We start from the raw sequence: 27,065 nt of genomic DNA, 5'->3' as shown, positions 1-27,065 counted from the left end.
TTAAAATTTTTATTATTTTTATTTTATGTGTATGCGTGTATTGCTTGCATGTAGGTAAGTGCACCCGTGTTGTGCAATGCCTGCAGAGATTAGAAGAGGCTGTCGGATCCCCTGGGACTGGAGTTACGGACAGTTGTTAGCTGCTGTATGGGTGCTGGGATTCAAACCTGGGTCTTCTGCAAGAACAACCAGTGTTCTTAACCGCTAAGCCATCTCTCCAGCCCCATAAAAACTCTTTTAAGAAAGGTGTTGGAAGTTGGGCATGGTGGCGCATGCTTTAGATCCCAGTACTCAGGAGGCACAGGCAGGCTGATACTTGTGAGTTCAAGGCCAGCCTTATCTACTTATCAGTTCAGGCCAGCTGGGACTACAGGCAGACTGTGTCTCAGAAAGAACCCCCTCCCCTGCAAAACAAAGGAAGGTATGGAAAAGCCACTACCCCTTGATTTAAGTTGTTTTTTTTTTTTTTTTAAAGTATTCAGAGTTTATTTAAAGCTAAAGCATTTTAATTATATTTTCTTTTGAAAAAATTTTTTGAAGAAAAAATTTTGAGACAAAGTCTAGCTGTGTGACCCTGGTGAACCTGGAAGTTGCCTTGTAGACCAGGCTGGCCTTGAACTTGTAATTCTTCTGCCTCTCCCACCAGAGTCTTCTTTTCAAAGTGTTATCCCTAGGACAGGGCCGTGAGAAGTTTCTCTGTTTCTGTGAGGGAAAGTTAGAGATGATGTTGGTGATGTACTGACTGCGTTCTGTCTTGCAGTTGACTGGATTGTTGCAGATATGCTGGCCGCCAGGCAGGGTGCTCTTGGACACGTGCGCTACGTTCTGAAAGACAAGTTAAAGTGGCTTCCATTGTATGGCTTTTACCTCGCTCAGGTAGCCCTTGTATTCTTCCTTGTTCTTTTAAAATTTAACATTACTTAATAAAAGTATGTGATTTTCATTGTTTTATGATACTAGTGATTGAACTGGGGCCTTTTGACTACTAGGCAAGTGATCTTCCACTGACCTACATCCCAGGTCCAGATTTTTTAAAAAAAATTTTTTTAATTTATTTATTTTATTTAGTGTATAAGAGTTATACCTGCCTGTGTTTAAGTGCACTGTGTTGTGCAGTGCGTGCAGAGGACAGAAGAGGGTATCAGATGCCCTGGAACTCTAGTTACAAATGGTTGTTAGCCAGCATGTGGGTGCTGGGATTCAAACTTGGGTCTTCTGCAAGAATAGCTAGTGCTCTTAACCACTGAGCCATCTCTCCAGCTCCAGTCAGATGTTTTCACAATAACTTTTAGTAGCTTATTAAGTTTAAATATTTTTGTTTGGTTGTGTGTGTGTGTGTGTGTGTGTGTGTGTGTGTGTGTGTAGTACACATGTTCATGGGTGTGTTTGTGTGTGTAGCACATGTGGGTGGTTGAGGAGGACACAGAACAACCTGAGTGTCACTCCTATCTTGCCATTCCTGGGATGACAGGTGTATGCCACTGTGCCCAGCTTTTTGTGTGGGTTCTAGGGATCGAAACTCAGGGCTTCCTCACATTTGTGACACAAAGCACTTTCCCAGCTGAGCCATCTCCCCAGGCTTTATTTGGGGTTCTTAATGATGTATGTCTATATACGTATAAACATAGTTAAACGGGCTAGTAAAAATGCAAACATCCAGAAGTCGAATAAGAAACTAAAAAGCATAGAATTTGATAATCGGTTATGTTAAGAAATTAATGCAAAAGATCTGTAGGACATAAAACCAAATGGTGAGCTGAATATGTAAATTGATGAGTGTGAAGAAAATTATTTTCTCACAGTTCAGGTTCAAGGTGTAGGTGGTTTTGGTTTCTTTGAGGCCCTTCTTTTGACTTGTAGACTGTGGCCCTCTCCCTGGGTCCTGAGCTAGCCTATTTTGCATGCATATACATTCCGGGTATTTGTTTCTCTCTGGAGGATGCTGGTGCACTGGGTCAGGGCCCCAGCTTGGCCTTATTTCATTGAACTGTAATTATTTTCTTAAAGACACTTACTACTTCCATATATAGTCACCATAGAGGTTAGAGCTTCAGGATATGACTCAGGTGGGAACAAAGTCTAGCCTGCCAGGGTCCTACATACATCTCTGCACCTCGATCTATATTTTAAGTTCCTAAAGAGTGTGAGTATTGGTATTTTAAGATACTTTTTATTGATTCTGTAATAAGTCAGTAGAAAATAAAGATTCATCTAATCAAGTTTTTGGTTTAAATCTTTTAAAGAAAGAATTTTTTTTAATTGCTGGCAAAACTAAATGTTCATGTGTTTTCTAGTACAGTGTAGAATGCAGTTTTCCTCGGGTTCTGTTGGAACAATTTTCAGTTACATATTGTGTAAATGGTAATATTTAAATGAGCTATGTGTTTCATAAGTTCTGAAATGCAGTTTTATTCTTTACTCTTTGGGAGTAAAGTTGCCTTTTTGATGACTGTGGTGATTGGTTATCTAAAGAGTAATTACTTCCCTTCTCTTTTTTATGCACAGCATGGAGGGATTTATGTAAAGCGAAGTGCCACATTCAATGAGACAGACATGAGACGCAAGCTGCACAGCTACGTGAGCACAGGAACCCCAGTAAGAGCACTGTTTTCATTCTTCATGCGACCACCATCTACCGTCACCGTGAAAATGCAGTGCTCCATGTGGAGGGAAGGATTCAGAGTTGTGTTCTGACAACTAAAACTCCTCTAGACAGAGGCAGACTGTCCTCTTGGCTGTCAGGAAAGGTGGCTACGGAGGATTAGGTCTTTTTGTGGTCATTTTCAGTTTGCCTTATGGAGGAATAAGAAGAATATGTCTTTTGTGTGTAAATAGAAAACAGTGGCCTCACCCTTAAATTCCTAGAGCCAGTCTTCATATTAGATTCTCTTCTCGGAGAAGCAACTGTTTTCTGTCTTGCAAATCTGGAGATTTTATATATAAAAAATATATTAGCTGGGCATGGTGGTGCACATCTTTAATCCCAACACTTGGGAGGCAAAGGCAGGTGTGATCTCTGAGTTTGAGGCCATCCTGGTCTACATAATGAGTTCCAGGCCAGCTGGAACTCATATATATATGATAATATATATATACACACACACATACATATGTATGTGTAAATTGAGTTTCAGAAACCAAAAATGTAAAGTATCTCCAAATGAAAAATCTTTCAGTTTGAATATTTTACAAAACTTTTCTCCATAAAGGGAAAAAAAAAATAAGCAAAAAGCCTCAGTCTTTTATTTCGAGAATGCTGATTGCTGCCAAATGCTTTTTCCCATGACTTCCTCCCTGTATAGACCAATGTGGTTGTGGTGAGGATTTGTAAGTTCTTTTCTTTCCTCTGGTCCACTTCCCTGCCCTTTTGTGCTCCCCTTACCAGGGCTCAAGCTTCAGCCAGAGCTCCTAGTTGGCTGGTGTGGTTGTTGCTTGCTCCTGGATGTCTTGTCGGAGTTTCTACATAGGAAGTTGCACCCACTTTGGGAATGGAAAGGGGTAGGTTGTATGGCATGAGCAGCGACCCTTGTCTGATGGAAGAGCAGAAAGCTGTAGCCACCTTGCCCGGAGAACAGGTTCTTCTAAGATGCAGCTGCAGAGCCAAGCCCTGGGAGGCAGCCCACTGCCCCAGGTCTTAGGTCCCTAAGGCAAGAAGAAGAGCAGGTGACAGTGGTGTCCTGTGCCAAGAACTGCACTCAGATCTTGTGCGTTGTTGCCTTCTGTTTTTATCATCTCTCGTGAAGTGTGGGTGCCATCAAACTTCTCTTTCTAGGTGGGGATCTTAAAGCAGAAAAAGATAAAGGAGTTTATTCAGGGTCTTGAGGCCTATAGGCAGACGGGCTGGGGTTTGCAGCTAGAGACTCAGGCAGTGCATTTAATTGCTCTTCTCTCTCCAGTTACACTCTTTGTAAATTTGGTGTCCTGTCGGTCATGAACTATATGGAGTACTGGCCATAAAATTGCATGTAATATTTAGCATGACTTTATATGCGAAATTATATTTTACTCTTTTTAAGGTAACTCTTACTTTAATAATTATTTCCTTAAAAAATTTGGATCTGAAGGCAGAGCGTGGTGGCACACGCCTTTAATCCCAGCACCTGGGAGGCAGAGGCAGGTGGATCTCTGTGAGTTCGAGGCCAGTCTGGTCTACATAGTGAGTTCCAGCACAGCTGGGGCTACAGAGAGACCCTGTCTCAAAAAGACCAAAAAAAAAAAAAAAAAAAAAAATTGGATCTGGCGTAGTGTGGTGGCATACACCTGTGACCCCAGCACTCAGGAGGTTGAGGCAGGAGTGTGAGGATTTCAGAGTTATCCTTAGCTACATCCCATGTTGGAGACCAGGCTGGGCTGCTTGAGACCCTGACTCAAAAAGATGAAAATGGCAAAAATTCAATTGAAAAAAAACAAGCATACAAACAGAAATTTGTATTCTTACCTGTGGATGATAGGCATAGTGATTTCTTTGTGTTGTATCTTTTTATTGTTGTTTAAAATGTTCAGATCTTCTTCATAGAGACCATAAACTTTATCACATTGTTGGGTGCCATTCTTCCATTTCTCTTTTGAGGTACACTCACATGAAATTCTTAAATTAATGAAAAGATTTAAAAAATATATATATATGCACACACACACACACACACACACACATATATATATCCATGAAAGTGGATCTGTGATTTGGGGAGCTGACGTAAACAATTATTCTAACTGCTTTCCCTTCTAGTGATGGCGATGATGGATTTTTGGGTTGTCTGTGTCTGACTGTGTGTGGGTGTGCATGTGCAGGTGCTCGTGGAGACCAAAGATGGCGGGTCCCCTGGAGCTATAATTATAGGCAGTTATGAGCTGCCTGATGTGGGTAGAGAACTCGGGCACTCTGTGCCAGCAGTAAGTGCCCTTAAAGGCTGAGCCATTTCTCCCACCCTGAGATAATGAATTTTATTTTTGATTTTTTTCCTGATTTTAATCAATTTTTCTGTATTTCTTAGAAGATCTGGCTGATCTTCATTTTCAAGTATGAGGAAATACAGCACGTGTTAATTTCTAAATTGGGTAATGATAATGGTTCTGAAAAGGCTTCTCTGGGTTAGTTGCATGGGAGCTGTGTCAGTGGCCAAACTAGGAGAAGAAGGGTCTGTTCTGACTTGTGGTCTGCGCGGTCTGCCATGGCTGGAAGGCATGACAGCACAGCGTGGCAACGAGCACGAAGCTCCTGCTCACATCTCAGTGGATGTGGAAACAGAATGGAAGGGGCCACCCCAGCCTCAAGGCCCACCTCACAGTGGCTCACTTTCAGCGAGGCCCCAATAAAGACTCCATGACTTCCAAAACAGCACCATGAGCTAGGGGCCAAGTCTTCAAATTCATGAGCCTGGAGTAGACATTTTGCTTCTAACAGTAACACTTCATCCCTGGCCCCATAAGTTCATGGCCATCTTATAATGACAAATGTATTTAGTTCAACTTTGAAACTCCATAGTCTTAGAGTTCCAATACTGTTCAAAATTACAAAGTCTTCTAAGACTTAATACAGATTCTTTCTTGTGAACTCCTGAAAAATCGAAAAGCCGAGATATATATTTCCAGTGTACAATGGCACAGAGTAAACATTGTTCGTTCGAAAAGACAGTCATGAGAGCACAGTAGGAAGGGTGAGACCAAAGCAAGTTCAAAACCCGCAGTGCAAACAGCAAACTCTGAGGTTCCATGTCTCCACCTTGGGCTCTGGCGGCATCATTTAATGAGCGCTCTTGGACTTGGTAGGCCTGCTCCTGTCTGTGATGCACATGTGGCCTCTCTTCTTTCTGTGTCTGGTTCTGTTCAGTGCCTGCAGCATTCCTGGGTTAGGACAGCAATGTCCCACATTTTGGGGGTCTTCATTGCAACTCAGGTGTGGCTGTCATAGCTTCACTTACAGCCCACTCAAGCTCTCTGCAGGAAATGCAACCCTGCTACCTCCTGGTCTCATTAGCTTCCTGGAACCCTGGTGCAAGCCTCAAGCCTCTATCACCTCCCCCCCCCCCACACACACACCCGCATGCGCCCTTATGGGCCTGTACATCAGCACCAGCTCATGCTGCTGCCGAGGTCTGTTGCTCGTTCGAGATACAGACTAGCCTTTTTAGACCACAGTAAGAGTGGTTTCTGAACCCCTTGAAAGCTGAACTTTGGAAAACACTTTCCTGGGTGGTTGTTGGAGAAGGGACTCTGCCACGAGTCGCTCTCAGTTCAAATTTGATCCTCTCAAACAAAGTCGCTTTTTTATAAGCTGGAGCCCTGTGTGGGTGGGGCCTTTCCCTCAGGGCATTTCTCCCTGGTCTCATACAGAAGGTAAAGTTCTTCTGCAATTCTGGACTGCTTCCCTCTCCACACCTGCCCTGTCCACAATCTTAAACTCATTCACCATCCTTTGGTTTCCAAGTCCCACACTGGTTTCAGATCTGTCTGCTCTTTTTCACTGTAAACTGTACCAAGTAGTGAGAAATGATCATGCCAGAGCCTGGGTGGTATTCTGTCTTGAAGTTTCCTTCACCAAATTATTCCATTGCTTTGAATTTAGCCCAGCTCAAATGATCAGAACCTGGACAAGATGGAGCTAGATTCTTTGCTAGAACTTGACCCGAATAGCCTCTTAGCATAATTTCCAGTAGCTGTTGACCCCTTCTGAAACCTCATGAACCTGGTCTCTGCCGTCTGCATTTCTTTTATAATTTCTGATTGTCTAAGCTACCACCAGAATGGCTGGTTAAGCTCTGATTACTTTGTTCTAGGGCTTCTGTAACCAGTAGCCTCAAAGTCTTCCATATTCCTCCTACAAGCTGGCCCTGAAGGCCTAAGAGCCATGTGGTCAGGGTTATTATAGAACAACACCACTCTTAGCACTGATATTCTGTATTGCTTTCTCTTCCGGTGCTCTAGTCAGATACCTTAAGAACCAACTTAAGGTCTGGAGAGGGCCTGGTGGTTAAAAGTACTGGCTCAGTTTCCAGCACCCACATGGTGGCCAACAACCATCTCTAATGCCAGTTCCAGGGGATTTGATGCCCTCCTCTGTCCTCCACGGACATTGCAGGATAACAGGTACACTTACAAACATGCAGGCAGTACACTCATACACATGAAATAAAATAATAAAGTTTGTTTAAAAAGAAGCAGCTTGGGGCTGGAGAGTTGGCTCAGTGGTTAAGAGCACTGACTGCTCTTGCAGAGGACCCAGGTTTGATTCCCAGCACCCACATGGTGCCTGTGAACTGTCCTCCAGTTCCAGGGGAATCCAAAGCCCTCTTCTGACCTCCATGGCATTGCACAACACAGGTGCACTCACATACATGCAGGCAATACACTCATACACATAAAAATAATAAAATATTTTATATGTATACATACATACATATATATATATATATAAAAGAAGCAGCTTAAGGAAAGGAGCTTATTTTGGCTCATGTGGTCCTCTCCATCATGCAGGGTAGTCACAGTGACAACTGTGGCAGCAAGAGCCTGAGCCTGTTGGCTCACATCTCTGTGGGACTGGAAGGGCCCACCCCTCAGTGACTCTTCCTTCAGTTAGGTCCCATATCCCAAAGGTTCCGTAACCTCTCAAAACAGTGCCACCAGCTGGGACCAGGTAGGTGTTCAGAACAGCCCATGGGGGATTGAGATGCAGACCAAAGGAGCTGAGGACGGAGCCTGCAGAGGTGCTGCTGTACCTGTCCACTGTTTGAGAGGAATGGGCATTGCTCGGGTTTATTCATAAACTGAGATTCTCCCCAGTTAGGAGTCCCCTTGCTTCTTGTTTGCAGGGAGGCAGTTCTGTTGGGGATGTTCAAGCAGGGGTACGTTGACGAAGTCTTCCCCGTGCACTCCTATCCTATTCCTGTTCTGTCTATGTGAAAGGGTGATTTCTTTGTTTTTGTCTGTTGGCCATCAATTAAAAATAGTGTCATTTTCACAACTGTGTTCTCAAGAGCTTTCTTACTGCATGATGTTAGTGTCTTTATTTTTACTTTCCCAAGGCCCTGAGTATGAACCCTTGGACTAGTTGATTACTTAGTGTCTGGATTGAGATTCCCTTTTACTCCCAGGTGTTCCGTTTTCTCTGTTTACGTGGTGACTGTGAGGTTGCCTAACGCAGTTTAAAATGCATTAGAGAGCTCTGTAAAATGGGAATGCCGTGTGAGCCTTTGAAGTACAGACACTAAATTTATATGTGATTTTCTTCAAATGAGACATACCGCTGGCCTGGATGCTTACAGACATCTAACTAACCCTTACACTCCTGTAGTGGTGGAAGAACGTGGGTGGGGATGGTTGGTGTACTCTGTGCACGTGTGGAAGTACCCTGAATTCCACTAACATGTACAAAAGAAGTGCTAATAAAACTTTTAATGCAGAAATCCAGTGTTATGTTACAGGATCTTGGGAGGGGTCTGTTTTATTAATTACAAGGTAGATTTCATGGTCAAATTTTAAATGAATGACCATTAGCATGCTCTCAAAAATAGTTTTAGATTTTTAAAGATTAACCTACCATAAACGTAGGGCTTCGTTTTATTACAGTCCTTGTTATGTTCAGACTTAGTTGAATCATTGCATTTTGGTTACTCTACTTAAAATAAAGGTCACTTGTAAATGAATACACATCTTCCCATCATAGGAAACACTATGTTAGCAGTGATAGACTTAGCATGGTAAGCCAACAGTAATAACAATAGGGCTCATATAAACGGAATTTCCTTTATGCCCCACAGATGTATCTTGTGATTTTTCCAGAAGGAACAAGGTATAATCCAATGCAGACGAAAATCCTTTCAGCTAGTCAAGCATTTGCTGCTCAACGGGGTAAGTAAACATTTTGCTATGTTCAGAAAAATTCTTTTTAAGGAGAATAGGTTTGTTTTAAGCTGTTCTTCCTGTTTTACAATTAAATGGAAGATGTGTGAACTTTTAGAAAATGGAGTTTATTCTTTTAAGAGTTTTGATTTTTATTTTATGTGTATGAGTGTTTTATCTGCATGTATGTAAGCACACCCATGTGTGCAAGAGTTATGGATTGTTGTTAGCTGCCATATAGGTGCTGAGAACCAAAGATGGGTCCTCTGCAAGAGCAGCCAGTGCTCTTAACTGCTGAGCCATCTCTTCGGCCCCCATGAAGTCTATTTTTAATTCATATCTGAAGTTAGATTTAGGTGCTTGCTATGATACATACTCATATACTGTGGACTGAGGTAGACTCTAAGTACATGATTACATGAGTGTATACTTTCTCTACAGTGTGGGTTATGTGTGATGGAAATTGTACTTCATAGGTTACATACCAAAGTTGGAATATAGACTTGGACTTTTATTAGCTTCATGATTACAAATTACCTAATGTTATTAAACATTAGTTTCTTCTTTCTTAAAACCTCTTGGGTAAAATAAATCTGTATAATAATTAAATTAGCAGATATGTGAAGATCCCTTTGGACTGTCTTTCACAAATTTGCTTTATAGTCCTTGAAACTATTAGTAAGGTCTACATCAGTGGGAATGATTTTTATGACCCTGTTTTAGAAAAGCGGATAACTACAACCCAGAGAAGCTTTATAGTGTAGCTGGCATGGGAGCTACTCAGGACAGCTTCCTGATGTGCAGAGAGAGCGGTCTGCGCTCTCCACATGGGACGAGCAGGCCCTGTGTGCCGGGCTCTGACAGGGCCGTCTCCAGAACTTCCTGCAGCCGTGGGAATTACCTGCGCTGTCCAGTGCTCTGGCCCTGTCTCATGTAGTTAGGGGGTCTTCCAGCTTGACTGCTTCAGGGAAATGAATTTTTAGTTTTCCTTGATTTCAGTTTAATTAACATTTAAAGTGTAATTTGAGCTAATTTAAACAGCCCCATTTGGCTACGGGCAGATCTGGTAGTGCAGGTATGTGTGGTGCATGGAACTCTTGCAGGAGGAGGCGAACACGTACGAAGTACTTCCCAAATGTGTTCTTTTTTAAGGTTTTTTTATTTGTTTCCCTGCATGTATGTAACTGCACTGTGTGCATGAAATACACTTGGAGGCCATTAGGAGGTTTGGCTCCCTTGAAGGTGGAGTTCCAGGTGGTTGTGAGCCGCCGTGTCAGTGCTGGCAGCTGAACCGGATCCTCTAGAGCAGCCAGCGCTTCTAACTGCTGAGCCATCCCTCCAGCTCCCACAACTTATTTCCTAAATGCTGGCTTGCCCCACTTCTGGTGCCTGGCTCCTGGGTCAGCGTGTGGCATGGGACCCACACAGGCAGTTTCCTCCTGGTGCTGCCTTGGTTGCTGTGTGGTTCTGCTCTTTTGCTTTTTTATCTTTTTGCTCTTTTCCATTGTCTTTGTTGCCCTTTTTAATTGAAAAGGGAAAAACCCCATCCCTCCTGCTTCATTTCATCCCTGCAGTTCCTTTGCAGCATCCTCCCTTCCCCTCCAGTAGTAAACAAATTCTGGTTTTGGAGGTACTGGAGAGGGAACCTATAGCAGTACACTTGGTAGGCAAGTCTGTAGTCCTGAGCTGTCCTAGCCAGCAGCCAGTGCTGTAGTCCTGAGCTGTCCTCCTAGCCAGCATCCGGGCGCTGTAGTCCTGAGCTGTCCTCCTAGCCAGCAGCCAGTGCTGTAGTCCTGAGCTGTCCTCCTAGCCAGCATCCGGGCGCTGTAGTCCTGAGCTGTCCTAGCCAGCAGCCGGGTTCTCCCATCTGGAGGCTGCCCTCCTTGGGTCCACTTTCACAGTTTGCTCCTGCTCGGTTCATGGTGTCTCGTGGGAGTTCTCTTCCTGTCCCTCTCTAAGACTGATCTCCTGCCTCCGGTTCCTTCCTCTGCTTCCTGGGTTCCTTTGGCACCTCCTTCCTTCTGCTTCATACATTGTTTCTAATGTCTTTTGACCTTTCATTTTTTCAGTTTTTGTGTTTTCTATGGTTAAATTTATAGCTTTATTTATTTGAGTACTTGTAACTCACAAGTGGTAGCTTCAACCCCCAAACTGTCACCTTTTATATCTCTCTGTCCAACTCTGGATTTGTATGTGTTGTTGCTCAGTAGAGAACTTTATCTGACTGGTCCAAGGGCACATCACCAGCTCAGTATATCAAGGATGGTTTTACCCGTTCACAGGTCAGCCCCCATTGCTCGCCTGTGTCTCCACCGTTCAGTCTAAAACTAGAAGATCTGCTCTTACCAACCAAAGCATTTAATCAGAAAAATCTAGTTTTTTTCCATTCCCACAATTACTAACATACTTTAAAATATTACTAGTGTTTGTTTGAGTAATCCCTTTGTCAGAAACCACTCAGGAACAGTGACAGCCTGGCCTGGTGGTGCAGGCCCGTAAAAAAGACCTTCACTTTTTCCTTGTTCTTTCTAAACCTTGTTTATTTTTGGTTTAATTCTAACATCCCTCAGCTACTTTGGAGGCTGAGGCAGGAGGATTGCAAATTCAGGACCTACCCAAGCTATAGAATATATTCAAGACTAGCTTGGGTAATTCAGTGACACTGTGTCAAAAAATTTTTTTAAAGGGCTGGGAGTAGAGATCACTGATGACATGCTTGTGTTGTAGCATTCAGAACAGAACAAAGCAACTGGAATTTGCTACAGTCTGTCCTTTGGAAGGGTTTGACAAGGATGGCTCATCTCTGTGTCATATGGTCAGCTGTGGTCTCATTTTACTGCATGGTTTAGCAGGGGCTTGCTTGGCGTTGGAGAGTGCGAGATGGCATGCCGTGTCTCGTGTTTTGGTTGGGGTGGCTGTTAGCTCAAAGTAGCCGGTCTCTCCTTTCAAAATTCTGCTCAACTTTTCCTTGCATAAACCCGTTGCTGACTGCTTCTTTCATTTTATTATTATTTTAATTATTAACATACCAGTTGTACAAATTAATGGGTTTCACTTCAGTTTTTCTTATTTACCAACTATTCAGTTTTCTTATTTACCAAGTATCACGACAGTGGGTTTGGTCCTTGGTGGACATTACCACTAGCTCTGGAGTATTTCCAAGCATGTGTTAGTTACATAACCTTGGATGGATTTATTTCTTTTAGTCTCTTTCCTTATTTGTAAACGAGAGATGGTAAAAGTGACTGTGTAGGGCTTTTGTGAGTGACTTAGTCTGGCACATAACATAAATATATGTATATAGCATATACATAATCACATGTGTTTGTCTAATAACTTAGAAACTGGAGAAGGACCTCTACACTCAGGTCTTTTACTATATTGATGGCTGATGCTCAGAGATAAGGCCCAAGAAGGCTGCGCTGCGGACCCCAAACTAGCCATTTTGGTTACTTCATAAAGGACAAAGCTGTATGTATCCTACAGCCAGCCACATGTGCTTGAGAACTGTGAATCATGGAGCAGGTAAAATCGAGTTGCCATCACGGCTGTGGGACTCTCGGGCTCTGGAGGCAGTGCTGTTTTCCTGCTCAGGGTCTGGTATGTTATGTTCCTGATGTGTCTGGAAATAGCTCTGCGTCCCCCAAGTGATGAGCTGACTCTTTCGTCCTCTTTCTTGCTCTTGTTTCTGAACCTTGTTTATTTTTGGTTTAATTCCAATTTTTCTTTCTAGACTCCCTGCATCTCCTGTTTGCACAGTAGGTCTGCCTGGGCTGTGGAGTCCACTCTTTAAAAAAAAAAAAAGTTACATTTATTTATTGGGGGTGGGTATACATGCCACAATATGTATTTGGAGGTCAGAGGACAACTTTTAGGAGTCAGGTCTCTCCTACTACATGGGTCCCCAGGGATTGAACTCAAATCATTAGGCTTAACTGCAGGTGCCCTAATCCACTGAGCCATCTCACCAGCCCTTATCCTTTATATTTTAAAAAGAAAATGGATGTTGTCTAAGTCTTTTTGTACCTCTTCATCTTCATCCTCTGTTCTTTACAATTCTTAACCATTGCCATTAATTCAGTTTTTATATCTATTCAAAGAATTCCCAAATGCTTATCTCTGGCTCATTTTTTCCATTTTGCAGACTATATTTCCACCTATTCTTCGAATGCCATATTACTTGAACTCACTCAGTTTAGACTCATGTCCTCCTGTTCTGCACAGTGGGGTGTGCGCAGACGCCCTCAGCTCTTCTTAACCACGCTTTGCCTTGTTAATGATACAGCTATCTGCCTTGTAATCTTCTCAGTCTTTTCGTTATGATGGTATTTGACTACTTCCTAGGTCTAGTATGTGTGCGTCACTGACCACATTTCTCCCTTCATTACCTGTCCGAGCTTCACAGACCCTCCAGGTCTCTACCTCGCCCCCTTGTCCATGTGCCTTGTCCTTACTCTGGTGTAATAATACGCCTGGACCCGCCTAGCACCTTCCCAGTGTCTGTGTCAGCCCTGGCGTCGGTCATGGGTGCTTTCTCACAGATTCCTGTGCAGCATTGCTGCGTCCGCAGAGTACTGTGTGTCTCTCAGGACAGCCTTGTTTTGCCTCTTCGCTCTCTCCCTGCACGCTCGAGCTTTCAACAGTGCCATCCTCATTTTTGCCTGTGGAGTACAAAAGGTTCTGAACCAGACAGAATAGGGTCTTGCTAGCTCTTCATATTTTTATTTAAAATTTTTAAAAAATTAGTTAAATTTTTGTGTATATGAATGTTGTACCTGCATGTCTGTAAGTGTACCATATGTGTAAGGTGTACCATATGTGTACAGTGCCTGCAGAGACCAGAGAGGGTGCTGAATCTCCTAAAAATGGAATTATGGTCAGCTGTGAGCTACCGTGGAGGTGCTGAGAGACGAGCCCGGGTCCTTTGCCAGAGCAGCAACCACTGAGCCATCTCTCTCCCCAGTGAGCCATCTCTCTCCCCAGTGAGCCATCTCTCTCCCCACTGAGCCATCTCTCTCCCCACTGAGCCATCTCTCTCCCCACTGAGCCATCTCTCTCCCCACTGAGCCATCTCTCTCCCCTCTGAGCCATCTCTCTCCCCTCTGAGCCATCTCTCTCCCCTCTGAGCCATCTCTTCAGCCTTCCACCCCCTTTAAAATTTTTCTTTGGATTGCCACCTGTTCGTTTTGAGAAAGCCATTTTACCTATGTAGGCCTCAGTTACTTAGTTTGTGGGAGTCAAGTAAGAGACTATGTTAAACATGTTGCAGATTGAGTTCTGTGTATAAATGTCAAGTTCCCTACATCAGTCTTTCAGGGTTTTCTGTCTCGTGTGTTATCTATTTATAATGATTCCAAAATACAATACAGCAAAATTTCAATTATGTTCTGAGGGAGAAACTCCACCGAAGAGTGTAGCTGGTTCTCTTCAGCATGAAAGAGAAGGTATATTATCCTTATTTGGTCCCTGTTTTTGAAAAAAGTTTTGTTAGACATGACAGCTATGACTTCTCTACTTCTGATTCATTTGAAATGAGGCTCATAGTAAGTGAGGAGACCTAGGGAGGCGCGCACCAGTACAGACACAAGAGCCACTGGGAAGGACTGTCAGAGGCTCCTTTTTGAGACAATTCCTTTTTGACTAGTTTTTAAAATTGGCTGATAAGATAGTGGGGTTTCTTGTATCATTTTCGTATGTACATGATCCTCCTTGGCCCCGCCTCCCCCTCTTCCTGGAGCCTCCCTCTCTGTTCTCAGCCATCTGTGTTCCATTGCCCCTTCCTCCATCTCCCAAGAGTTCTTCTCTCATGGACCCCTTTTTAGTTTTATCTCAATACACACACACACACACACACACACACACACACACACACACACACTCCTTAAAATCTAGAATCTACAAATAAAAGAAAGTGTGTGGCATTTACTTTTCTCTCTGACTTGATTTCATTTTTTTTCTTTATGGCTGAATAAAATGCCATTGTACATCTGCAGCACACTTTATCCATTCGTCTGTTGATGGATTTCTAGGGTGATTCAACATCTTTGCTTTTGTGAACAGTACAGTAATAAAATTGTGCAAATATCTCTGTTGTAGGACAGAAGCCTTCATGTGTGTACCCAGGAGTGATATAAATACATTAGGAAGAATTAATTAGCTAATGACTTAAAGTTTCAGGATAGTGAAAGCCACATGATGCTTTAGAATTGAAATCTACCTGAAAGGATCATAACCTGTTCGTCATATAGACTAGAGGAAGTCGTGGTCTTTGACTTAGGAGGATGAGCTCCTTCTCAGAAGGCCAGGCTTTGTCCTAGTTGTAAACACAGTTTGTGTTCTTGTAATTGGAAATTAGCAGGCTGAGTGTTAATAAGTACACTTAGGGAAGAATTTGCTGTGTTTTTTCTTCTCGTCTTACACACGGATTCCTCACTTGATCCCAGTAAAAGCATCGATCAGGCCATGGTTTCAACTCTCCTGAGTGTACTGGAGACTGTGCCTGCCTGCTATCCCAACACCTGGGATCATAACCTTGAGGCCAGCCTGGGCTACATAGCAAGACACTGTCTCCAAAAGTAAAAACAACGGTTAAGATGACTTACAGCGTCCACTGCCAACAGTCATGTTGGGTGTGGCATTTCTGCTTCCTTTTTTGGCTCTGCTTACGTGAAAAGCCTGTCACATATTCATCCGTCTTAAAGCTGGATTTTTGCAGAAGTTCATTATAGTTCATTTTCATCACACATTACCTTTCTGTCTTCCTACAATGTAGAGGGATTGTAATCATTAATAGTTCTACTGAACACGACATGGTGGATCTGTAAAACTCCTGACACTGGATGGTCTCTCGTGGCAAAGAAGGAAACACAAAACACGTATAAATCAGTTGACAAGAAGTTCCCCAGCTTGGTGTATTTTTCAGATTTTGGTGCAAGTTTATGAATAAACTATACTCCTCTACCCTGGGGACTGAAGTCAGATCTGTGGTCGTGGGAATCTTTTTCTTTCCCACACCGTCCTGCATTTTAAAAATTCCTGTGCAGACAGTCCCGCCATACTGTAGCTGTTCTTCTTTACACACCACTTTCCCTGGAGAGAGGTGGTTAAAAATTCAAATCAGGTTCTTCCTAGTCTGTGTTCATATCATCTAGAGACCTAGTGTTTCTGTGAAGTTGTCAGTACATGCCTCAGTCAAGGACAGTGGAACAGCAGAAGAGAGCGAAGGAAAGCACTTTCCACACGTGAGTAGAACCAGCACTGAGCATGAACCAGCGCTGAGCATGCAGTTCACTGTTTAAGTCGTTGCTTTTTACATTATCTCCAGTACACCCATGAAGATGGAAACCATGTGCAGTATCCATATGCAGAGTATGTGAATGTACGTATCTGCGTTCATGAGTGCCAAAGCGTGCAAACACCTCCCAGGTGTCTGTCATCTGAGGAGCATGGAAGCAAGGCCAGGTCCAGCCACACTATGGGATATTGTTCAGTCATAAGAAGGAAGAATTGATATCTGTAGGAAGAACTAGACACAAAAGAACCTATGTTAGAGGGAGCCTGTGTATGTAAGACGTTCACAATAAGCAGATCCATGAAGACAAAAAGCAGAATGGGGATTGTGCAGTGTGCTGATGCCGTGGGGTGTCCGGGCAGCTGAGACAGCCTGCATGCAGTTAGTGTAGCAGCTGCACAGTTCGGAGAGCTCTAAAACCACGGAATTGTAAACTAAACTCTGTCCTTTTTAAGATTCATATGTATTTTTATTTTATGTGCATGAGTGCATGCATGCCTGTAAGTGTACTACATGCATGCCTAGTTCCCATGGAGGCCAGAAGAGGATGTCTGTAACTGGACTTGCAGACAGTTGTGAGCTGCTGTGTGGGTGCTGGATCCAATCCTGGGTCCTCTGGTAGAGTAGCCAGTGCTCTTAACCTCTGAGCCATCTCTCCAGCCCCTTCTCATTGTTTTTCAAAGTACACCCAAATGGTATATTCCATTTATCCTACAAACGCCCAGGTCAGTATTTCACAGTGCACGGACCGTACCACTTACAGAGGGTCACTTATGTGATCCCACTCTTCTATCCTGGTTCAAACAGAAGCAGAACTCAAAGAACCAAGAACAGAGAGTCAAGAATGGTGAATTGTGCTCCTGATGCTTCCTGCGGAGTCCTCCTGCCAGGGCTTACCACAGGGAAGGGCCTGGTGGTCATATAGCTTCCTGACAGCCGGTTTTTCCTCTGCTCCCAGCAGGGTGTCCCATTCACATAGTTGCTCAATGAATATGTGTTCAATGAATGTTGACTCAAGGAGAGATGGGCATGTGGGAGATCTTTCTAAGCCTAAAGCCCATAGTAATGAGGTTAGGACACCAAAATATTCCTATCTGTGATCATTTAAAATAATTTAGATGTTGAACTTGATGCATTCCTAATTCATGACCTTACTGAATCCATTTGTTTTCTAGGACTTCCAGTATTAAAACACGTGCTGACACCAAGAATAAAGGCAACTCACGTTGCTTTTGATTCTATGAAGAGTAATTTAGATGCAATTTATGATGTCACAGTGGTTTACGAAAGGAAAGATAAAGGGCCAGGAAAAAAGTCACCATCCATGACTGGTAAGCCCATGTTTCTGTGTACTTGAAACTGAGCAGTAGACTGTGCAGGTACGATATAAATTCATTTTTTAAAACTTGGTAAGTGAGCCAGGCATGGTGGCTCATGCCTTTAATCCCAGAGCTCGGGAGACAGAGGCAGGTGCATATCTGTGAGTTCAAGGCCAGCCTGGTCTACATAGCGAGTTCCAGGCCAGCTGGGGCTACAGGGAGACCCTGTCTTGAAAAGACGTAAAAAAAAATGATGAAATTAAAAAGGTCTGTTCCATAGAAGTTACTGATCAGAGAAAGAAAATATACACCATCAACAGGAGAGAATGTTTGAAAACCTGATAAATCAAAAGGGTTTTGAGAGAGAGTAGCTTAGGTAATTGCCACAAACATAAACATTTGTACATGGGCCCAGGTGAGCACTGGAGACTGCTGGCCCTTTACCCCGGTCATATTTTTGGGAGAGCTGGTGTACTTGTCAGGGCTCGCCAGCTGGGTGTCAGAACCTTACCAGCCTGTTTCTATTTAAGCTTGCTTCTGAGGCATTCCTGTGATTGTGATTGCCTGACCATTGCACACAGTAGCATTTTATCTGCAGTGAAACCGTCATAGAAGAAAACGTTACACCCTGAACACTTTACTGATTTCTGCCTGATCCCCTTTTGCCTCCCAGAAGTAACCATGTCTCTTACTTACGTAGGTTGTGTGCAGATTTAAATATATAGCCTTACTATGCCATCCTTACTTTTTTTTATAAAGAAGTTGGGCATTTATATTCTCTTTTTAATCACTAAAGGAGTCATTGGCCTATCTTTATACTTAAAAACAGCCACGTATTTTCACCATATCTCCTACTGGTCGTGAGAACTTAGTTTGTCAAAGTTTATAGATATGATAGGATACTTGCCTCCTTAGCCTGCTGCCCAGGCCCCCGAGGTCCAGCTCTGCCCTTCTGTGCCGTCATCTCTGCTGTGGTGAGAGGCTTTGTGTAGGTCAGTCCTCCTTCCATAGGAGGCTCCTTCTCTAGGAAGCACCTTCCACAGGAGGTACCTTCCCTTTGTTACCCTCATCTGGTGGCCTTCCCCTTAGAATTAACCCCAGGTGGTGTCTTTCTGAGGTCATTGACTTGTTAGTGCTCGGGGACCCTCCACATGTAGGGTCCGCAGTGACAGCCGTACTAGTGGTACTTGGCCTGCGACTAATTCATCTTTTCCGCAACATGTGTAAGTGCCCCAAGGAAACAACCTGCTTTGGCACCCGGTCCTTCTGCCTGACTCTCTTTGTGTACGCCAGCTGCATTGGGTAGCTCTACTGTATTCGTTACATGTGGTCTGCCTGACTGTGTATGCAGCAGTGGCCAGATTGGGCCTGTCCTCTGTTCGTTACATGTGGTCTTGCTGAAGTGGCTGGTTCACAGTTTAGCACTCCTGCAGCACGCAGGAAAGAAAAGTCTCTGAATTTGGAATGGCTTTTTTTTTGTCTTTTTGAAGCAGGGTCTCCCTGTAGCCCCAGCTGTCCTGGAACTCATTATGTAGACCAGGCTTGCCTTGAATTCACAGAGATCCACCTGCCTCTGCCTCCCAAGTGCTGGGACTACAGGTGTGTGCCACCACGGCCGGCTTGGCTTATTTTTTTTAACTGAACGGTTTTATGTTTATTGATTCAGAATTTCATGTGTGTATACAATGAGACATGATCGTATTCACCCCCGTTCCTCCTCCTGACCCTCCCATATCCTCTCAGGTTCATGTCCTCTTTCTTTTTTATTTTTAAAAATAACTCATGAAGTCCAAATAGTGCTTCCCATATGTGCATGGTGTGGGCCATCCACTGGATCACAGATGTAGGACCTACCAGTGGCCGCACCCTTAACGAAGAATGACCCTCCCTCAGCAGTTACTGGTGATGGTTGATCTTGACAGTCAACTTGATGGGATGTGCTATCAACTAAGAGACACATCTTTGGTGGGTCTGAGGATATTTCCCAGAATGATGACTTAATGGAGGAAATCCTCCCCAGAGTGGACAGTCCTTCTGAGAGCAGGCCGGATGTGAAGCGGTTCAGAGAAAAGCCACTGCTGCCTTCCTCCCTTTGCTCTTGCTCTGCAGCGTATCTCCCCGCTGCTGCCGCTGCTGCGCCCTGTGTCGACCTCACTCCTGCTTGCTGGCCTTCCGTGTGGGCTGGTCTCTAGCCACTCTCCAGGGGTCTTCCAGGCCTTCAGCACCAGATTAGGATTGCTGAGGGCTCCAGCTTCATGGACTGAGGCTGCCAGTCCCTAAGCCTCTCCAGCATGCAGTGTTGGACTAACCCCATCGATTATAAGCCATTCTAATAAATTCCCTTTAATTTTATATCTGTATAGAATTAAATATATGTACACATGATTATGTATGCATGCATATACACATAGTTATGTATACATATATACACACATATCCTGTTGGTTCTGTTCCTCTTGAGACTTGCCTAATACATAAGTCAATTCATGGAATAATTCTACAAGGAGAGAGATGGCAGAGGAGTAAGATCAGGACTGAGGCCAAAGGTGTTACAACGTAGATACAGAAAATTGTTCACTAATGACTAAAAATGTTCCTACAAACTGGTAACAAGATGACCAGTAACTCAAAGGAAATCAATAAAGGATCAGAACTGAGAATATGTTTAACCTTATTCAGAAGAGAAATGCAAGTTAGGGCTGGGCAGGATGACTTAGCACCATGCAGGTCTGACTCCTGGGGTTCAGTCTCTGCATCCCAGGTGGACGGAGAGAACAGAACCACTGAAAGGTGTCCTCTGAGCTCCACGTGCATGCGGTGGCACTCAGGAATTCCACTCAACGTATCACCCACACATGCACACAGTAGTAGTCATTTAGTTCAAGTTGTTGATATTGGGACACTTTTCTGGCCTGCCAGATTGACAAGAATCCAAGGTTTGCTAACAGAATCAGTGGGTAAGAATGACACAGTCTTTACCAGTGGTACAACAGACACTTTGATACTTTGCTTTGAGGAATGCTAGACAGCTTTTATCTAAAGTCTGCCCAATTTACAATGCTGCATTTTAGATTTCCCACATCTGAGACAGTATTCTGGGGCTAGGGGATGGGGGATGTTTGTATCAGTGTATATACAAGAGATTTTACCATTTTCCTTGTGATTTACTAATATTAATTGAGTTGTGACCTGTAGCTTAAAAAGTCCTGACTTTATATAAATCAACTAGTGCTTAAGCCTAGTTATAATGTGCTAAAGATTTCATTTATTATTTTTATTTTATATATATGAGTGTATTGCCTGCATGCATGTAAGTGCACCCATATTGTGCCAGCGAAGGTCAGAAGAAGGTGTTGGATCCCCTGGAACTGGAATTAAGGACAGTTGTTGGCTGCCATGTGGGTGCTGGGACTCAAACCTGGGTCCTCTGCAAGAGCAGCTGGCGCCCCTAAGGGTTGCGCCATCTCTCCAGCCCTAGATTTAAAAAAATATTTTATTTTTATTTTATGTATGTAAGTGTATTGCCTGCATGTATGTAATGCCCATGGAGGTCAGATAAGGGCTTTGGATCCCCTGGAACTGGAGTTACAGGTGGTTGTTAGCCGCCATGTAGGTGCTGGGAATCAAACCCAGGTCCTCTGCAAGAGCAACCAGTTCTCTTAAGCACTGAGCCATCTCTCTAGCCCCATGTGCTAAAGATTTTTAAATGAGTAATCTTTAAGATTATTTTTATTTTTTTTAGTTATGTATGTATGTGTATGTCTGTGTGTCTGTCTGTGTCTGTGTGAGGGTATATGTACCTGCAATGGGTACCCAGAGCCAAAAGGCATAGGATCCCCAAACCTAAGAGTTACAGGCAGATGTGAGCCACCCAGCCTGAGTGCTGGGAACCAGGTTCAGGTCTTCTGCAAAAGCAGTTTGCACTCTTAAGCACCGAACCCTCTCTCCAGCCCCTGCGTTGCGTTACGAAATAAGTTGTATTATGTCCAATATTCCTCAGCTTGGAACTACGATTACTTTGTGAGTTTTCATATGAAATAAACACATATTGTGGGTCATCATTCATATTTACACTTTATAGCTCAGTGGAAAAAGTTTTCATGAAGTTGCTAGATTGTTCATTTCTATGCTAAAGGTCAGTGTTTCTCAAACCACTGTAGGAAGATGATAGATCCATCTCGCTGTTTATCCCAGGCTGGCCTTGAAATGATGATCCTCCTGCTTCAGCTGCCCAAGTGCTAGGGTTATAGGTGTGTATCACCACACCTGGCCTCCTTCATTCAATTAACTGGTTATATTTTTTTAAAGATACTTTTTAATGTGTAGCAGTTGCAGTTTCCAGTCTATGAGAGATGTTCAACATGCAGGGCTCTGCCTCCCTGAAGACTGCAGGTAGAGCTGGGAAGCCTGGAAGCCACCTAGTGGGTCGACGAGCTTCCCACACTGTGATGGCCAAGGCCTTCTCGAGCAGAGGGGCATCCTGAGCAGAGGGGCAACCGGCAGTGTCCTTGTCCTTCCTATGTCTGTCGTGTGGTGGGCCTGGTTGGGGGGCGTCCTGTGCTGGCTCCTCTCCCTAGTCACCAGTAATTCATGGAAGGTGCATAAAGCAGAGTTGGCATAGAGAGGTTTGATTACAGTCCAGTTTTGGTTTGGTTTGGTTTGGTTAGAATCCATAGGCATGTCATAGAGGAAGGCCAGTGGCTCCTCTGGTTGGGGTGTCAGCAGAGACTGATGATGGGCAGCCAAGCTTGGGGTGTCAGGCACACTGTGTGCTAATGCATTTTCACTTTAGCTTAGTACTCCAAGTCACAAGTCTATAGTCTTTTTTAACTTAAGAAAAATTATATTTGTTTTAAGTTACTTATTTATGAATTCTAAAGTGGTAACAAGGTGAAATCTTTTTGTTGTTTCTTAGAATTTCTCTGCAAACAGTGTCCAAAACTCCATATTCACATTCATCGCATAGACAAAAATGAAGTCCCAGAGGAACAAGAACATATGAAGAGATGGCTTCACGAGCGCTTTGAGATAAAGGACAAGTAAGTCACATCGTTCAGCGTTTCTTACAGTAGACTATTTGAAGAGGTTTTTATTGTTTAGAGAATACTTTATTATCTGTAATCAGACCCTCATAGATAAAGCCTTACATATTTAATATTAATATTTAACAGCACAAAAATTAAACATTTCTAGGCCAGTATGGGTGTTAATTTCTGTTCAGTGCCAACTCAACACAGTAAACTTGGAAACATTTTTGCCAAAGTTGACCGCCCAGCTAAAGTGAAAGTGAAATGCACACTGTTTCAAGAATGCTTCTTCTAAGCTCATGTTACCTCGGGCTCCATCCTCGTTTGCTCCTGTGTTGGACGTTTATAAGTCACTGTGGTGGCATGTGCGATGGTGGGCTACCTGCAGTGTTTTCTGGACAGTACTCTGTGGTAAGACATAAAAGAACCTTTGGGATGTTGTGTGCTCCCCTGTACTCTGTCAGATAGCACAGTTTCTAGGAGGACCGGCCTCCATGCTGCTTTTACAGGGAAGAGCAAGGTTATGGGAGGAGAGACGAGTTCAGGCAAACACAACTCTAGGGTGTTTGTGGGAAGAGGAGGGGCAGTTGGTGTCTTCACATTGTTTCTGAGTTAAATGAAAATTATTAAAACTGTAACAGATGTAAAAGTTACTGGGGCTGGAGAGATGGCTCATTGGTTAAGAACACTGGCTATTCTTGCAGAAGACCCTGGTTCAAATCCCAGCACCCACATGGCAGCTAACAGCTGTCTGTAACTCCAGTCCCAGGGGATCCAACAGCCTCTTTTGACCTCCATGGGCATTGCACGACACAGGTGCACTTACCTACATGCAGGCAATACATGCGTAAACATAAAATAAAAATAAAAATAATTTAAAAAAAAACTTATCTATTGCACTGTGTCATGTTTGTACCTGATGTAATTTGTTAAGGCAGCAATTCAGGACCAGTTTGGTGATGGGAGAAACGTAAAAAGTAAGCTCTCTGTGTACTCATAGGAAAGTCTGTGTTCAGAAAAAGATGAAGCGATGTTTAAGATCCGCTTTATATATTACAGACACTTGTAGTATTCAGGGTGAGTCTGGACATTATCTCTAGAAATAACACTTTTTGTTTTGTTTTGGTTTTTTGTTTTGTTTTGTTTTGTTTGGGTCTTTTTGAGACTGAATCTCCTTGTAGCCCCAGCTGGGGTGGAATTCGTTTTGTAGACCAGGCTGGCCTCAAACTCATAGAGATGAGGCCACCTGCCTCTGCCTGCCTCTGCCAGGACTCAAGGCGTGCGCCACCACGCCTGGCTGTTTTTGTTGGTTTGAGACAGGTTTTCACTATGTAGCCCCAGCTGGCCTGAAACTCACTATGTGAACCAGACTGGCTTGGAGCTCCCAGAGATCCGCCTGCCTCCACCTCCTGATGAGAGGTATGTGCCATCATGCCCAGCAGACAGGAATACGCTTTACAAGGCAATAGAAGTGCTTTCTCATTCTGTACTTTTAAGGGTGGAGGGGAATGAATGCACTGTTCTTTATTCCTTTTGTCTGCGTTTATAATTACATGGGAATAAGAACCTTGGGAGTTAAAGTCCATGTATGTAGTAAACTTCTTTTCTTTGACTTTGAGAGCTTTTCTGCAGGGGGTGGGAAGGCAGTACCGGGAATTGAACCGAGGGCCTCCCGTGTTAGGCAAGCCCTTTACTGATGAGCTATTTCAACCCAGGCCTTTTGTTGGGGTGGTAGCCGAGGAAGAAGGAAGAAGAGCTGGTAGGTCATGAGCCAAGTGAGTCAGTTTGGCATAAAATCATACGTGGAAAGGTAAACACAAAAACATCCTCATCAAATAGCTTAAAACCATGTATTTTAAAATTCTCTTCATTCGTGGTAGTAGTGATAGAATCGTGGGTAAGCGCTTCTGCGGCACCAGGACTCTGAGTGTTTCCTCACTTACCCTCATTTTCCATGGATCTGTACCTCCCCAGCAAATGACTGTTATCCAATAGATGATTCTTTTGAACTTCAACATCGAAGTGTCTTCAAACTGAAAGTGTAAATTTTAATGTTTTCATTCGGCCGTAGGTTGCTCATAGAATTCTATGACTCACCGGATCCAGAAAGAAGAAACAGATTTCCTGGGAAAGGTGTTCACTCCAGACTAAGTGTCAAGAAGACTTTACCGTCGATGTTGGTCCTAGGTAGCCTGACTGCTGGCTTGCTCCTGACTGAAACTGGGAGGAGACTGTATGTGGGCACCTGGGTATATGGAACCCTTCTTGGCTGCCTGTGGTTTGTTGTTAAGGCGTGAGGGGTACAGGCCCCAGTCGCTGCCCCCCATTGTCGCTGCACATCATATTTCCTGGATAAGACGTTTCAATAAAGCCTTGTTGATTAAACACTGATAAGTAGAATTTCTGACTAAAGCCAGCATGCAGTTTGGTTTGGGACAGACGTACGTGACTTTTCCACTTTTGTGCTGAGGTTGCTGGAAAGGTAAAAGCTAAGTGGAGTTTTTCCTATTTATGATCTCCATGAACTAATAGCAACTTCTGAAGATGATTAGGATTGTGTAATTTACCATCGTTTGTAATTCAGATGACCATATTTTACTATATAGATTTTCAGTTCTTAGTACTTGACAGCTCAGACTCCTATCACTAAAGTATTTGTATTTTGAAGCTGACGGTCTGCTTAAGACCCACAAGTCAATGAAAGACATAATTAGGTATAGAGATGTTCAAAAAGAAGTGTTTGTGGGAAGATCCACGTCTTCTCTTACTGTGTCACGCTGTTATGCTCATTTTACTTTATAATGCAAAGCAGTGGCCATTGCCATTGTTTATTAAAATTGCTTAATTTTCATTCCCTTTATTCTACACAAAAGAATAATGTATGAAATATCAGGATGGACTTTAAGCTAAGACTGTGATTGTTCCTTTTATATGGAAATCGTTGGTGTGGGAAGTTCTCTTGGATGGAGTACACAGTCAGTTCAGATGACGGACGGCCCGGGCCTTCTGACTAGATCTACTCCAGGTCTCTCCCTGTTTCTCTGCTCGAGTTCCACGTTCGGTCGGGATCACCTGCCACTCTCATGGTAGCTTTCTGCTTGTTCCAGTCCTTTCTCTTTGTCTTCATTCCCTTTGGTGGTGCTGTTCAGGTTGGGGCTGCAGCCGGTGTTGCCCTTCTCCAGAGGGCATGTCTCTGGCTCCTGTGGTTGAGCCTCCCCAACTACTACAGAGGCATTCTGTACTTGTTTGAGGCAAGAAATTCAACTTCCCAGTGAAGTATAGAGATGCTCCTGAGGACTGGATATTTGCTGTTTCTTGTTAGTCTTAATGGGCACAGTGTGGGCGCTCAGGCGGCACCTGAGGGCAAGAGCTGCCTTGCAGGACCCCAGCTCCTGACTTATGGTCAGACGCAGTGCATTCCACGGAGGGAGGCTCTCTTGAAGTTTGATCTGGTCTACTCTGATGGTGTGACTTAGGCACGATTGCCCAGTAGTCCTTTAAGAGAGCATCTCTGCTTTTCTGTCACAAGATAATTACACCAATGACCCAAATAAATAGATAAACTGATTCACAGTAAATTTTATATTGTTTTTCCAAAACCAGGGAACGCGTCATCTCGGGTAACATCGTCTTTCAAGAGACATGTGCTGTCAGTTGGTTTCTGTACATTAGGATGCATATATACATATATGTGTGTATACATGTATGTATAGATAACATTCATATATACATATAACCATAGACTATAGCTGGCTTAGTTACAAATAGGAGCACAAGTCAGTCTTGTGTATCAGGTTACCGTGCTGAATTGTTTTTTACTTACAAAGTGAAATTTTAGATCAATCCCATGTCCTTGTTAAACACAGTTTTTTTGTTTTGTTTAGCAGACCTAATTTTAGAGCTTATTTCTCACTAAGTCAAAGTAAGTACAGGTTGTGAAACTTTAGGTATCATGGATGGAAGCTGGAGTGCTCGCTCAGCAGTCAAGAGCACTTGCTGCTCCTGCAGAGGACTGGAGTTCAGTCCTCAGCACCCTGATTGGGTGCATCGCAACCACCTGTAGCTTCAGGAGATCCCACATCTTCTGGCCTCTACAGGCACCCACATGTGCATGTGTACACACATAGAAATAGATCTTTGAATATCATGGATGTGCTTTGCATTTAAATATTAAGAGACAGTACCATTGGAATTGCATGGGTTAAAACTGATTTTTTTTAATTTATTTAATTTTATTTTTATATGTATGTCTTGCTTGCATATATGTATGTAAGTGCACCATATGTATGCAATGACTGCAGAGGCTAGAAGAGGGCATTGGATCCCCTGGAACTGGAGGTATGGATGGTTGTTAGCTGTCATTGGGTGCTGGGGACCCTTCTCCAAGAGCAGCCAGTACTCTTAATTGCTAAGCCATCCCTCAAGCCCTTCCTCCCTTTTAAAAGATTTATTTGTTTTTACTTTATGTGTGTAAGTGTTTGCTTTTATGTAGGTATACCTAGTGTGTGTGCAGTGCCCACAGAGGCCAGAAGAAGGTATCAGCTGCCATGTGGGTGCTGGGACTCGAACCCGGGTCCTTTGCCAGAATAA

General features: G+C 43.5%; 1 protein-coding gene across 1 annotated transcript in view; it reads left to right on the top strand.

The window, feature by feature from the left end:
- Nucleotides 1-24,866, top strand: part of Agpat5 (1-acylglycerol-3-phosphate O-acyltransferase 5) — a 42,372-nt gene extending 17,506 nt beyond the window's left edge. Inside the window, exons 3-8 of the mRNA XM_008847193.3 lie at nucleotides 761-876; nucleotides 2,506-2,595; nucleotides 8,757-8,847; nucleotides 17,305-17,460; nucleotides 22,364-22,487; nucleotides 24,547-24,866. Coding sequence (XP_008845415.1) covers nucleotides 761-876; nucleotides 2,506-2,595; nucleotides 8,757-8,847; nucleotides 17,305-17,460; nucleotides 22,364-22,487; nucleotides 24,547-24,772 — 803 coding nt within the window. The 3' untranslated portion in view covers nucleotides 24,773-24,866. The remainder of the gene's footprint in view (nucleotides 1-760; nucleotides 877-2,505; nucleotides 2,596-8,756; nucleotides 8,848-17,304; nucleotides 17,461-22,363; nucleotides 22,488-24,546) is intronic.
- The last annotated feature ends 2,199 nt before the right edge of the window (nucleotides 24,867-27,065 follow it).

This window comes from Nannospalax galili, unplaced genomic scaffold (assembly GCF_000622305.1).
Source record: "Nannospalax galili isolate Female #2095 unplaced genomic scaffold, S.galili_v1.0 scaffold1483, whole genome shotgun sequence".
Taxonomy (NCBI): domain Eukaryota; kingdom Metazoa; phylum Chordata; class Mammalia; order Rodentia; family Spalacidae; genus Nannospalax; species Nannospalax galili.
The sequence above is the reverse complement of the archived record's forward strand: the minus strand, read 5'-3'. Positions and strand labels throughout refer to the sequence as shown.